The sequence below is a fragment of the Pongo abelii genome, chromosome 3, assembly GCF_028885655.2.
Source record: "Pongo abelii isolate AG06213 chromosome 3, NHGRI_mPonAbe1-v2.0_pri, whole genome shotgun sequence".
In the NCBI taxonomy this organism is placed as follows: domain Eukaryota; kingdom Metazoa; phylum Chordata; class Mammalia; order Primates; family Hominidae; genus Pongo; species Pongo abelii.
The window spans coordinates 124,695,309-124,710,278 of NC_071988.2; the positions used below are offsets into that span (position 1 = coordinate 124,695,309).

The 14,970-nt window shown below is 37.3% G+C and overlaps 1 protein-coding gene across 16 annotated transcripts in view; it reads right to left on the bottom strand.

The window, feature by feature from the left end:
- Positions 1-14,970, bottom strand: part of CENPE (centromere protein E) — a 243,248-nt gene that overhangs the window by 14,323 nt on the left and 213,955 nt on the right. For all 16 annotated transcript variants that reach the window (XM_063723551.1, XM_063723554.1, XM_063723555.1 and 13 more), the window contains one exon: positions 2,136-2,354. In XM_063723551.1, coding sequence (XP_063579621.1) covers positions 2,136-2,354 — 219 coding nt within the window. The remainder of the gene's footprint in view (positions 1-2,135; positions 2,355-14,970) is intronic.

Below are 14,970 nucleotides of genomic sequence, written 5' to 3' on the forward strand. Positions count from 1 at the left end.
TTAATTTTTTTTTTTTTTTTTGAGATAAGAGTCTTGCTCTGTTGCCCAGGCTGGAATGCAGTGGCGCAATCTCGGCTCACTGCAACCTCCACTTCCTGTATTCAAGTGATTGTCCTGCCTCAGCCTCCCGAATAGCTGGGACTACAGGTGTGTGCCACCACGCCTGGCTAATTTTTGTACTTTTAGTAGAGATGGGGTTTCACCACGTTGGCCGGGCTGGTATTGAATTCCTGACCTCAGGTGATCTGCCTGTCTTGGCCTCCCAAAGTGCTGGGATTAAAGGCATGAACCACCATGCCCACCCTTATTAATCTTAAATAGAAAAATACAAATATGTGGAAAAAAATTCAAAGACATATAATGAAGAGTAAGTCTCCCCATCTCAGACCCCCAGTTGACCCTGAAGCAATGACTACTAAACTTTTTCAAGTGTATCCTTCCAGAAATTTTCTATCTATAACAAAATATACATGAATATATAGTTTCTAAAAATAGTCAGTATACACACAATATACTAAATATAGTTCTGCTTTATTTTAAAACTTGAGAACATATTTTTTCCAGATCTTTCCATTATCAACACATAGATCTCTCCTATTTTTTGTTTTCATGGACATATAGAATCTCATTTCATAGAGGTATCATATTATTCACATGTACACACTCTTTTTTTTTTTTGGCAAAATGTCTGGATTTTCGGGGGCCCATTTGGAATTCATTTTTGTTTAATGAGTGAGATAGGAATCCAGCCTTACTTTTTTCCAGATGGCTATCCTGTTGTATCAAAATCATGCACTAAGCAAACCATTTTTTCTTTCTTTCTTTCTTTTTTTTTTTTGAGACAGTGTCTCACTCTGTTGCCTAGGCTGGTGTACAGTGGCATGATCATGGCTCACTGCAGTCTCGATCTCCCAGGCTCAAGTAATCCTCCCAGCTAAGCCTCCCACATAGCTGAGACCACAGGTGGACGTCACTGCACCTGGATAATATATTAAAAAAACACTTTTTTTTGTAGAGACAGGGTCTCACTATGTTGTCCAAGCTTATCTTAAACTCCTAGGCTCAAGTAATCCTCCAGCCTTGGCCTCCCAAAGTACTGGGATTACAGACTCACACACCTGGCCAAGTAAACCATTTTTTTCCCCACTGAATTGAATGTTACTATTAACATACACCTGTACTAAATTCTCATACTTAATTGGGTATATTTCTGAACTCTCTATTCTGTTCCACTGCTCTACTTGTCCATTTTTGCATCAAACTTGTCTAATGATAGTAGCATGTATTTTATTATCTGCTACACTATTTTCTTGGGTCATTGAAGATTGACCAACTTTCCTTTTGTTTCTTTAAATTATTATATTGGCAGATGGATTTCATCTTTCCTCTATTTTATCTGTAGCAGCTGACTGAGGTCTGTAATGCCCTATAAATCAAAACACTGTATACCAGTGATCTAGTTCTCATTAAGCTGGTGGTTAATGTTTTATTATAAGTATTTATTTTGGTAAAAATGATAAATTGTAACACTATTGGGTTCCCTACTAAGACGTTTTGTGTGCTAACAAAATACAACATTTTGCACATGTTGTTAGACTCCCGAGTAAGGGTAGTTAATAAGGTAATTTGGTTATTCAAATAATGTACCGGTTCTTAGATACAAGTTAATCTGCATAACAATCTTGTTATATTTTTTAACCTCTTATATTTTTATTGTGATTATAACATTAAGCAATATTAAATATGCTGATGATAATGAGAAAAGCTGAATTGCTATTTCTCTCCAAGCTAATATTTGTTCTGCATACGGACGTAGATCACAGTTCAATAGAAAGTCACATAATTTGGAAAACTTTTATGGTAATTGTACCTTAAGTGGTAGTAACTTAAACTATAGTTTATGAATGTAATAATCAAATGAAGCTACGATTTATGTTTTATAATAATATCTTACATAATGTCTAGCTTTATAGTTTAGTTGAACGATAGCCATACTAGAACTACTAGCAAAAATCAAGCCCATAACTTACAAAAATAAATGTGTTCACGTTCAGTAATAAGTCAATACTATAATTTTGCTCTAAACTCTGTGATGAAGCTGCAAACTGAAGAACATTTTATAAGAAATTCTATACCTCTGTGGTTAACTGTGTAGCTCTTGATGTAACATGAGGATTCTTATTGTCTTGCGTGGTAGGATTAACCTGGGCACCAGATGCCAAGGAAATCTTCAATGTTTGGTAGTTTTTAAATAGTTTTTCATTTTTCTCTTTCAGTGATTTCAGGTCCTGTTCCCACTCTTTGGATATGGTAGCACTTCTTTCCTCAAACTCTGTTGATTCATTCATTATGGCCTATTGAACAGTAAAATACCATTACAGCTCTAAAACGATTTATAGTAGTCCCCACCTACCTGCAATTTTATTTTCCATGGTTTCAGTTACCCTCAGTCAAAAGTGGTCTGAAAATATTGAATGGGAAATTCCAGAAATAAACAATTCACAGATTTTGAATTGCACACCATTCTGAGTAGCACAGTGAAATTTTGAGTCATCCTGCTCAGTCCTGCCTGGGATGTAAATCATCCTCTTGTCCAGCATACACTACTTGTTCACTTGATAGCCACTCTGATTACCCGATTGCTGCTGTATTGCAGTACTTGTGTCCAAGTAACCCTTATTTTAATTAATAATGGCCCCAAAGCACAAGAGTAGTAATGCTGGCAATTTAGATATGCCACAGTGAAGCTGTCAAGTGCTTCTTTTAAGTGAGAAGGTAAAAGTTCTTAACTTAATAAGAAAAAAAATCATATATTGAGGTTGCTAAGATCTATGGTTAGAATGAATCTTTTATCCGTGAAATTGTGAAGAAGGAAAGAGAAATTTATGCTGTTTTTGCTGTAGCACTTCAACCTGCAACAGTGTGTGATAAGTGCTTAGTTAAGCTAGAAAAGGCATTAAATTTGTGGTGGAAGACAAGAACAGAAATGTGTTCCAATTGATGACAGTGTGTTGTACCAGCAAGCATTGAGCATCTATGAAGACTTCAGCAAGGGATCCCCTGAAAAAAGTGACATCAAGCCCTTTACTGCAAGTAAGATTTACTCATGGATTCAGGAATACAGAAGGTCAATAGTAGTCTAAGACTATATCAAAATGTCTAGGTCATTCATATTTCTTCATCTTATCAGGTAGGCACTGTATCATCTCACATCATAAGAAAGGAGAGTGCAGTAAAATAAGATATTTTGAGAGAGTCCAGGTTCATATAACTGTTACTACAGTATATTGTTAAAATTGTTCTATTTTATTAGCTGTTGTTACTAATCTCTTACTGTGTCTAATTTATAAATTAAACTTTATCATAGGTATGTATGTATAGAAAAAACAGAATACATAGGGTTTGGTACCATCCATGGCATCCCCTCAGGGGTGGGGGGTCTTGATATACATATTTTAAAAAAACTTCAAAAAACCCTAGAATTCTAGGACAGTGTATATGCTGAAGTTCATTATTTAGAACATTCTAAAACAGTACTTTAAAAGAATGTGAACATTATTTGTAGTTTGCATCAGTTTCTGAAATTTCAGATGTTGGATGTGGATGATGACAATAAAATGAATAATGACTAGAGAGGATTCATATTGATCTGCAAGACGATAATCTCACTTTATTAGATTTGTACTAACATATGAAGAGAACTTGAAGAATTATCCAGGTTAAAATCATTATATATGCTATGGCTGATAATGAAACATTAACTGATATCTAATAGCAGAGCACAGCTAGAAACTTAACAATTATCTATTTTCCTGCTTCATTACAAACCTCAATGTTAATAGAGGAAATAACTCACTGATTATTGGTAATTAATCTGAATATCTTGTATTTCTGTACAGGGAATAACAATACTCTTTTATATTGAAGGCTAACTAACTCTGAAATTATTGATATCTTTTTTACTTCCTAATTCCTACAGATTGTACTTTCTGCTCTCATCATGAATGCTCCATTGGTCTCATCCATAACTTCTTTGTGGCTTTGTGGTCATTCTACCAGATCTTAAATTCGTTGTGTTCCTGACACCCTGGACACTCCTTGGCTCTGGACTACTCACCTCACACCATACCAAGTTATTAATGCCTACTCTTATGTGCTGGAAGAAGCCACATATACATGCTGATCCACACAGTAGAAATCCCTGCTTTCTAATCACAACTGGGTCCCGAATATTACAAGAAAAACAACAAATTACAAATAGAAATGATCTTATCCAAACATCGGTTTTGTGCTTTTCTCTACTGATTGTGAACTTTTTTGTTTTTTCTTGAAATAGCCAACTGCTATTTTGCTAGCTCTGACTAATCAATAAACAGGATGAACTCTCCATGGGAAAACTTTTTAAAAAAGGCATTGTTCCTTATTTCAACAAGATTCCAATATAATTTGCAGATGAAATTAAATTGTCGGAAAAGAACTATCCAAACATATGAACTATAAAATGTATCTTGGAAACTATAATATTAATCTAGCGACCATTGCTCCAATTTAATATAAATAAGCAATATTTTGAATATTACATGTTTTACCAATGAAACAGAGAAGGGATTACTTCTGAAAGCAGAATGAATACCACAATTACTTTTGTACCCACCAAATACCAATCACTGAAATGTAAAACAAGTTAACAAACTGGTCTTAAGCAATGTTGGTCCTTATGACTCAGTACATTTGGGCTGATCACCTTGGGAACAATGATTAAAAAAAAAAAAAAATCACAATTTTGGAATTTCTAGTTTAGCATCTTAGGTGTTTAGAAGTTGCCAGTCCAGGACGGGTGCAGTGGCTCACACCTGTAATCCCAGCACTCTGGGAGGCTGAGGCGGGCAGATCATGAGGTCAAGAGATTGAGATCATCCTGGCCAACAGGTGAAAACAAAAATTAGCTGGGCGTGGTGGCACGTGCCTGTAGTCCCAGTTACTCGGGAGGCTGAGGCAAGAGAATCGCTTGAACCCAGGAGGCGGAAGTTGCAGTGAGCCGAGATTGAGCCACTGTACTCCAGCCTGGGTGACAGAGTGAGACTCCATCTCAAAAAAAAAAGGAGTTACCAGTCCATCCTAACAACAAGGAAAAAGCAAAACAAGTGAAAAAAATCCACAACTCTGCTTAGATCCATCAGAGAAGTGAGGTCGCAGGGCAAAGGGATGCTCCCCAAACTGGAGAGGCAGATACAGAGAATCACAACTTAGAGCAGAAACCCTTTGCAGGAACCAGTTATGGGGTAGGAAAACCTGAACTGCAATGATGAATTATTGGAGCTCAGTGTGGCAACTCTGAGAGTTAAAAACTTCGGAGACCTAGTCATACAGTGGCCGCCACACTTTTGTGCTTTACCGTCAGGAGCTCTACCAAGTCATCACAGTTAATATTGGAGAAATCCCTTTGTGAGTCTGGCAGGAGAGGAGAAAAGGAACCATTTTAAAATAAAACAGAGCATTTTTTTTTCTTAAGGCCTGACCTCAGCAGAAACTATTTCACCAGAGCCTAACATGCTGGGGTTTTATCAGGGCCTAATATATCTGGAGGAGGGGGAAATACTAAGTTTCAGCTGGCTCTTGCCTTCCATGTGAAGGCAGGGAAATACACTCTGCCCGCCACCCACCACACACACCTTGCCACTACACTACTAAAGGCCTATTTGCTACAGTTACTTTTACCCAGTAAATCATGCCTGCTTTTCAGCAAAAAAAATTACAAGACATACTAGAGGGCAAAAAACACAGTTTGAAGAGACTGAATAAGCAACAGAACCAGAGTCAGAAATGCCAGGAACATTAGAGTTATCAGACCAGAAATTAAAAAAAAATGGGTTAATATGCTAGGGGCCTTAGTGGAAAAAGCAGGCAACATGCAAGAACAAATAAACAACATAAGAAGAGACATAGAAATTTTGAGAAAAAAAATAAAGACATGCTAGAGATCAAAAATGCTGTTAACAGAAACGAAGAATGCCCTTGAAGAGTTCATTAGCAGACTGGCCGAAGAAAGAAACTCAACTTGGAAATATGACAATGGAAACTTCCAAAACTGAAAAGCAAAGAGTAAAAAGAGTGAAAAAAACCCTAAACAACATCCTAGAACTGTGGGGTAATTATAAAAGGTGTAATGTATACATAATGGGAATACCAGAAGGTGAACAGAAAAAGAAAGAGCAGGAATATGTGAAGTAATAATGACTAAGAATTTCCACAGACTAACAATGTACACCAAACCAGGAATCCAGGAAATTCATAATGCTAAACGGGACAAATAGAAAAAACAAACAAACAAACAAACAAAAAAACCCCAAAAACCGAAAAAAACCCCAAAAAACAAAAAACAACATCTAAGCATATTATATTCAAACTTCAGAAAAATCAAAGGTTAAAAAAAAATCTTTGAAGAAGCTAGAAGGGAAAAAACACCACACCTATAGGGGAGTGAAGATAAGAATTACATCCGATTTCTCTGAAGCTATTCAAGCTAGAAGACAGTGGACTGAAAAAACATATAATTCTATTCCATGTAAAATTATTCTTCAAAAGTAAAGTAGGAATAAAGACTTTCTGAGACAAACAAAAATGGAGGGAATTTGCTGTCAGTAGACTGGCCTTGCAGGAAATGTTAAAAAGAAGTTCTTCAGAGGAAAGGAAAATGATATAGTCAGAAACTCAGATCTACATAAAGAAAGGAAGAGCACAACAAGAGAAGGAATAAGTGAAGGTAAAACAAAAACTTTTCTTATTCTTAACTGAGCTAACTTATGTATGCTTATGAATAAGTAAAATGAATAACAGCAATGATACAATGGATGGGAGGGAGAAATTATAAATATTTTGTTATTATAAGGTACTTATATTATCTGTGAAGTGGAAAGTGTTATTTGAAATTGGACTCAGATTAGTTGTAAATGGATATATTGCAAATTCTAGAGCAACCACTAAAACAAGAGAGAAGTGTAGTTGTATGCTAAGCAGAGAAAATGGAATCATAAAATAATTTAAACCATAAAAGGCAGAAAAAATGTGGAAGACAAAAATAGCTACAAAGAATAAGGGCAAAAAATAGAAAACAGCAACAATATGGTAGATATTAATCCAATTATATCAATAATCACCTTAAATGTCAATGGTCTAAATACACCAATTAAAAGGCCGACTGTCAAAGCAGATCAAAAAACAAGAGCTGACTGTATGTTGTCTACAAGAAACCCATCTTCAATATAAGGACACATAGATTAGAAAGTAAAGGGATGGAGAAAGATACACCATGTTAAAACTAGTCAAAAGAGATGAAGTAGTGATATTAATTTCACACATAGCAGAGTTCAGAGCAAGGAAAACTATCAGGGATAAAGGGACATTACATAGTGATAAAGACATCAATACCCCAAGAAGACATAACAATTTTTATTTTGCATGCACCTAACAAAAACGCATTAAAATACTTGAGGCAAAAACTGGTAAAACTACAAGGAGAAATAGATCAATTTATTATAGTTGGAGACTTCAACGCCTCTCTATCAGAAGTGAACAGATCCACCAGGCAGAAAAATCAGGAAGGACATGGTTGAATTTAACAGCACCATCTATCAACTGGATGCAATTAACATCTATTGACTACTTCATCCAACAACAGCATATTATATATTCTTCTCAAACTTACATTGAATATTTGCGAAGACAGACCACATTCTGGACCAATCATACCATGTCTACTCTCAGACCACAATGGAATTAAACTAGAAATCAAAACCAGCTGAAAAATCCCCAGATAATTAGAGATTTAAAAAATACACTTCTAAACAACATACGGGTGACAGGAGAAATAAAGAGAAATTAAAATGTATTTTGAACTCAATGAAGATGAAAATATGATTTACCAGTATCTGTGGGATGCAGTAAAAGCAGTGCTTAGAGGAAAACTTATAGCATTGAATACCAGTATTAGAAAAGAGGAAAGACCTAAAAATCAATAAATGAGACTTTAACCTTAGGAAACTAAAAGTGAACAGCAAATTAAATCCAAAGTAAGCAGAAGAAATAATAAAAGTAGAAATCAATGAAATTGAAACAGAAAATCAATAGAGAAAATAAATATCCTAAAAACTGGTTCTTTGAAAAGATCAATAAAGTTAATAAACCTCTAGCTAGGCAAAATAAGAAAAAGAAAAAGAAAACACATTACTAATATCAGAAATGGATGACAGGACATCACTACAGAGCCCATGGACATTAAAAAATATTCAGAACAACTCAATTATTACAACTTACAATTATGAACAACCCACAAATTTGATAATTTAAATGAAATGGACCAATTCTTTGAAAGACACAATCTACCAATACACAAGAAAGGCAGTTCGATTAGGCCTATACCTATCAAAGAAATGGAGTCAGTAATTAAAAACTTTCCAAAACAGAAAGCACCAGGTCCAGATGAGTTCAATGGTGAATTCTACCAAATATTTAAGAAATTTAAGGAAAAAACTATACCCATTCTCTACAATCTACAATCTCTTCTAGAAGATAGAAACAGAAACTCATTCTATGATGTCAGCATTATTCTAATACTAAAACCAGATGATGACATTATACAAGAAAACTACAGACTAGTATCTCTCATAAAAAGAGATGTAAAAGCTGGGTACGGTGGTTCATGTCTGTAATCCCAGCACTTTGGGAGGCCGAGGTGGGTGGATCACGAGGTCAGGAGTTCGAGACCAGCCTGACGAACATGGTGAAACCCGTCTCTACTAAAAATACAAAAATTAGCCAGGCGTGCTGGTGCGTGCGTGTAATCCCAGCTACTCAGGAGGCTGAGGCGGGAGAAGTGCTTGAACCTGGGAGGCAGATGTTGCAGTGAGCCGAGATCGCGCCATTGCACTCCAGCCTGGGAGACAGAGTGAGACTCCATCTCAAAAAATAAAATAAAATAAAATAAAAAACAAACAAAGATGTAAAAAAAGATGTGAAAATCTCAACAAAATATTAGGAAGTCAAATCAAACCATGTGTAAAAATGATTATACATGACCAAATGGGACTTATCCCAGGTATGCAAAGCTGGTTTAACATTCAAAAATCAATTAATGTATTCCATCACACAGGCTAAAGAAGAAAAATCACATGATCATATCAATAGATGCAGAAAAAATATTTGTCAAAATCCAATACCCATTCATAATTTAAAACTCTCAGCAATAGAGATGAACCTCTACAACTTGATAAAGAATATCTACAAAAAACTACAGCTAACATCATAGTTAATCACAAGAAACTAGAATTCTTCCTGCTGTGATCAGAAACAAGGCAAGGATGTCCTCTCTCACCTCTGGTTTTCAACACTGTACTGGAAGTCCAAATTAACACCATAAGACAAGTAAAGAAAATACAAGGTACACAAATTTGTAAAGAAGAAATAAAACAAAACTCTCTTTGTCTACACATGACACGATCATCTACATAGAAAATCTGAAGGCATCAACAAAAATACTCCTGGAACTAAATAAGCAACTATAGCAAAGTTGCAGGATAAAAAGTCAATATACAAAAGTTAATAGCTTTCCTGTATACCAGCAATTTACAAGTGTAATTTGAAATTAAAAATACATTACCATTTATACTAGCACCCCCCAAAATAAAATACATAGGCAAATCTAACAAATATATACAAGATCTACATGAGAAAAACTACCAAACTCTGATAAAAAAATAAAAGAATCAAATAAATGGAGAAATATTCCATATTCATGGATAAAAAGACACGATATTGTCAAGATGTCAGTTCTTTCCATCTATAAATTAGAAGGAATTCCAACAAAACCATAGGAAGTTATTATGTGAATAGGGACAAACTAATTCCAAAGTTTATATGGAGAGGCAAAGGACCCACAATAACCAACACAATGTTGAAGAACGACATCAGAGAACTGACGTTACTTGACTTCCAGATTTACTATAAAAATCAGCAGTTTCCAGATTTGCTATAAATGAAAGAACAAATAGGTCAACAGAATAGAATAGAGAGCTCAGAAATAGATCCCACGTAGTTAAATGATCACTGACAAAGGAGCAAAGACAATATAATGGTGCTGAACCTGGACTTCTACAAGCAAAAAATAAATAAATAAAAAAAGACCTTAAGAACTTCAGAAAAATTAACTCAAGATGGATCATTGGTTAAAATGTAAAACAAAAACTATGGAAGACAGCATAGGAGAAAATCTAGGCGATCTTGGGTTTGATGATATTTTAGATACAAACTCAAAGGTATAATCTATGAAAGAAATAATTGATAAGCTAGACTTTTTTTTAACATTAAAAATCTGCACTCTGAAATACAATGCCAAGGGAGTGAGAAGACAAGCCACAGATTGGTAGAATATATTTCCAAGACACATCTGATAAAAGACCAATATTCAAAGTACACAAACAATTCTTAAACCTTAACAATGAGAAAACAAATAACCTGACTAAAATAAGGGCAACAGACCTGAACAGACACTTCACCAGAAAAGATACACAGATGACAAATAACTATAAAAAATGTTCAACATCATATGTTATTAGAGAATTGCAAACTGAATGAGATACTACTAGAATGGTCAAATACTACACTTACTACACTTACTAGAATGGTCAAAATCCTAAACTGACAACACCAAATGCTGATGAGAATGTGGAGCAACAGGAATTTTATTCATTGCTGGTGGGAGTGCAAAATGGTACCGCCCCTTTGGAAGACTGCCTGGCAGTTTCTTACAAAACTAAACAAACTTTTACTGTATGATCCAGAAATTGCATTCCTTGATAGTTACTCAAGAGAGTTGAAAATGTATGTCCACACAAAAAGATACATATGTATGTTTATAGCAGCTGAATTCATAATTGCCAAAACATACAAGCCACCAAAATATCCTTTGGTAGGTGATAGATAAACAGGTGCAAACACACAATGGAATATTATTCAGCATTAAAAAGAAATAAGCGAGCTCCCAGCATAAGCGACGCAGAAGACGGGTGATTTCTGCATTTCCATCTGAGGTACCGGGTTCATCTCACTAGGGAGTGCCAGACAGTGGGCGCAGGACCGTGGGTGCAGCGCACTGGGCATGAGCTGAACCAGAGTGAGGCATTGCCTCACTCGGGAAGTGCAAGGGGTCAGGGAGTTCCCTTTCCTAGTCAAAGAAAGGGGTGTCAGACGGCACCTGGAAAATCGGGTCACTCCCACCCGAATACTGCGCTTTTCCGACGGGCTTAAAAAACGGCACACCAGGAGATTATATCCCGCACCTGGCTCGGAGGATCCTACGCCCACGGAGTCTCGCTGATTGCGAGCACAGCAGTCTGAGATCAAACTGCAAGGCGGCAGCGAGGCTGGAGGAGGGGTACCTGCCATTGCCCAGGCTTGCTTAGGTAAACAAAGCAGCCAGGAAGCTCAAACTGGGTGGAGCCCACCACAGCTCAACAAGGCCTGCCGGCCTCTGTAGGCTCCTCCTCTGGGGGCAGGGCACAGACAAACAAAAAGACAGCAGTAACCTCTGCAGACTTAAATGTCCCTGTCTGACAGCTTTGAAGAGAGCAGTGGTTCTCCCAGCACGCAGCTGGAGATCTGAGAACGGGCAGACTGCCTCCTCAAGTGGGTCCCTGAACCCTGACCCCCGAGCAGCCTAACTGGGAGGCACCCCCCCAGTAGGGGCAGACTGACACCTCACACAGCTGGGTACTCCTCTGAGACAAAACTTCCAGAGGAACGATCAGACAGCAGCATTCGCGGTTCACGAAAATCCGCTGTTCTGCAGCCACCACTGCTGTTACCCAGGCAAACAGGGTCTGGAGTGGACCTCTAGCAAACTCCAACAGACCTGCAGCTGAGGGTCCCGTCTGTTAGAATGAGAACTAACAAACAGAAAGGACATCCACACCAAAAACCCATCTGTACATCACCATCATCAAAGACCAAAAGAAGATAAAACCACAAAGATGGGGAAAAAACAGAGCAGAAAAACTGGAAACTCTAAAAAGCAGAGCGCCTCTCCTCCTCCAAAGGAACGCAGTTCCTCACCAGCAATGGAACAAAGCTGGATGGAGAATGACTTGGACGAGTAAGAAGAAGAAGGCTTCAGATGATCAAACTACTCTGAGCTACAGGAAGAAATTCAAACCAAAGGCAAAGAAGTTGAAAACTTTGAAAAAAATTTAGACAAATGTATAACTAGAATAACCAATACAGAGAAGTGCTTAAAGGAGCTGATGGAGCTGAAAGCCAAGGCTCGAGAACTACGTGAAGAATGCAGAAGCCTCAGGAGCCGGTACGATGAACTGGAAGAAAGGTTATCAGTGATGGAAGATGAAATGAATGAAATGAAGTGAGAAGGGAAGCTTAGCGAAAAAAGAATAAAAAGAAACGAACAAAGCCTCCAAGAAATATGGGACTATGTGAAAAGACCAAATCTATGCCTGATTGGTGTGACTGATGTACCTGAAAGTGACGGGGAGAATGGAACCAAGTTGGAAAACACTGTGCAGGATATTATCCAGGAGAACTTCCCCAATCTAGCAAGGCAGGCCAACATTCAGATTCAGGCAATACAGAGAACACCACAAAGATACTCCTCGAGAAGAGCAACTCCAAGACACATAATTGTCAGATTCACCAAAGTTGAAATGAAGGAAAAAATGTTAAGGGCAGCCAGAGAGAAAGGTCGGGTTACCCACAAAGGGAAGCCCATCAGACTAACAGCGGATCTCTCGGCAGAAACTCTACAAGCCAGAAGAGAGTGGGGGCCAATATTCAACATTCTTAAAGAAAAGAATTTTCAACCCAGAATTTCATATCCAGCCAAACTAAGCGTCATAAGTGAAGGAGAAATAAAATACTTTACAGACAAGCAAATGCTGAGAGATTTTGTCACCACCAGGCCTGCCCTAAAAGAGTTCCTGAAGGAAGCCCTAAACATGGAAAGCAACAAATGGTACCAGCTGCTGCAAAATCATGCCAAAAAGTAAAGACCATCGAGACTAGGAAGAAACTGCATCAATTAACGAGCAAAATAACCAGCTAACATCATAATGACAGGATCAAATTCACACATAACAATATTAACTTTAAATGTAAATGGACTAAATGCTCCAATTAAAAGACACAGGCTGGCAAACTGGATAACGAGTCAAGACCCATCAGTGTGCTGTATTCAGGAAACCCATCTCAAGTGCAGAGACACACATAGGCCAAAATAAAAGGATGGAGGAAGATCTACCAAGCAAATGGAAAACAAAAAAGGGCAGGGGTTGCAATCCTAGTCTCTGATAAAACAGACTTTAAACCAACAAAGATCAAAAGAGACAAAGAAGGCCATTACATAATGGTAAAGGGATCAGTTCAACAAGAAGAGCTAACTATCCTAAATATATATGCACCCAATACAGGAGCACCCAGATTCATAAAGCAAGTCCTGAGAGACCTACAAAGAGACTTAGACTCCCACACAATAATAATGGGAGACTTTTAACACCCCACTGTCAACATCAGACAGATCAATGAGACAGAAAGTTAACAAGGATACCCAGGAATTGAACTCAGCTCTGCACCAAGCGGACCTAAGAGACATCTACAGAACTCTCCAACCCAAATCAACAGAATATACATTTTTTTCAGCACCACACCACACCTATTCCAAAATTGACCACATAGTTGGAAGTAAAGCTCTCCTCAGCAAATGTAAAAGGACAGAAATTATAACAAACTGTCTCTCAGACCACAGTGCAATCAAACTACATCTCAGGATTGAGAAACTCACTCAAAACCGCTCAACTACATGGAAACTGAACAACCTACTCCTGAATGACTACTGGGTACATAACGAAATGAAGGCAGAAATAAAGATGTTCTTTGAAACCAACGAGAACAAAGACACAACATACCAGAATCTCTGGGACACATTCAAAGAAGTGTGTAGAGGGAAATTTATAGCACTAAATGCCCACAAGAGAAAGCAGGAAAGACCTGAAATTGACACCCTAACATCACAATTAAAAGAACTAGAAAAGCAAGAGCAAACACATTCAAAAGCTAGCAGAAGGCAAGAAATAACTAAAATCAGAGCAGAACTGAAGGAAATAGAGACACAAAAAACCTTTCAAAAAATTAATGAATCCAGGAGCTGGTTTTTTGACAGGATCAACAAAATTGATACACCACTAGCAAGACTAATAAAGAAGAAAAGAGAGAAGAATCAAATAGACGCAATAAAAAATGATAAAGGGGATATCACCACTGATCCCACAGAAATACAAACTACCATCAGAGAATACTACCAACACCTCTACGCAAATAACCTAGAAAATCTAGAAGAAATGGATAAATTCCTCGACACCCTCCCAAGACTAAACCAGGAAGAAGTTGAATCTCTGAATAGACCAATAACAGGAGCTGAAATTGTGGCAATAATCAATAGCTTACCAACCAAAAAGAGTCCAGGACCAGATGGATTCACAGCCGAATTCTACCAGAGGTACAAGGAGGAACTGGTACTATTCCTTCTGAAACAATTCCAATCAACAGAAAAAGAGAGAATCCTCCCTAACTCATTTTATGAGGACAGCATCATCCTGATACCAAAGCCGGGCAGACACAACCAAAAAAGAGAATTTTAGACCAATATCCCTGATGAACATTTATGCAAAAATCCTCAATAAAATACTGGCAAATCGAATCCAGCAGCACATCAAAAAGCTTATCCACCAAGATCAAGTGGACTTCATCCCTGGGATGCAAGGCTGGTTCAATATACGCAAATCAATAAATGTAATCCAGCATATAAACAGAAACAAGGACAAAAACCACGTGATTATCTCAACAGATGCAGAAAAGGCCTTTGACAAAATTCAACAACACTTCATGCTAAAAACTCTCAATAAATTAGGTATT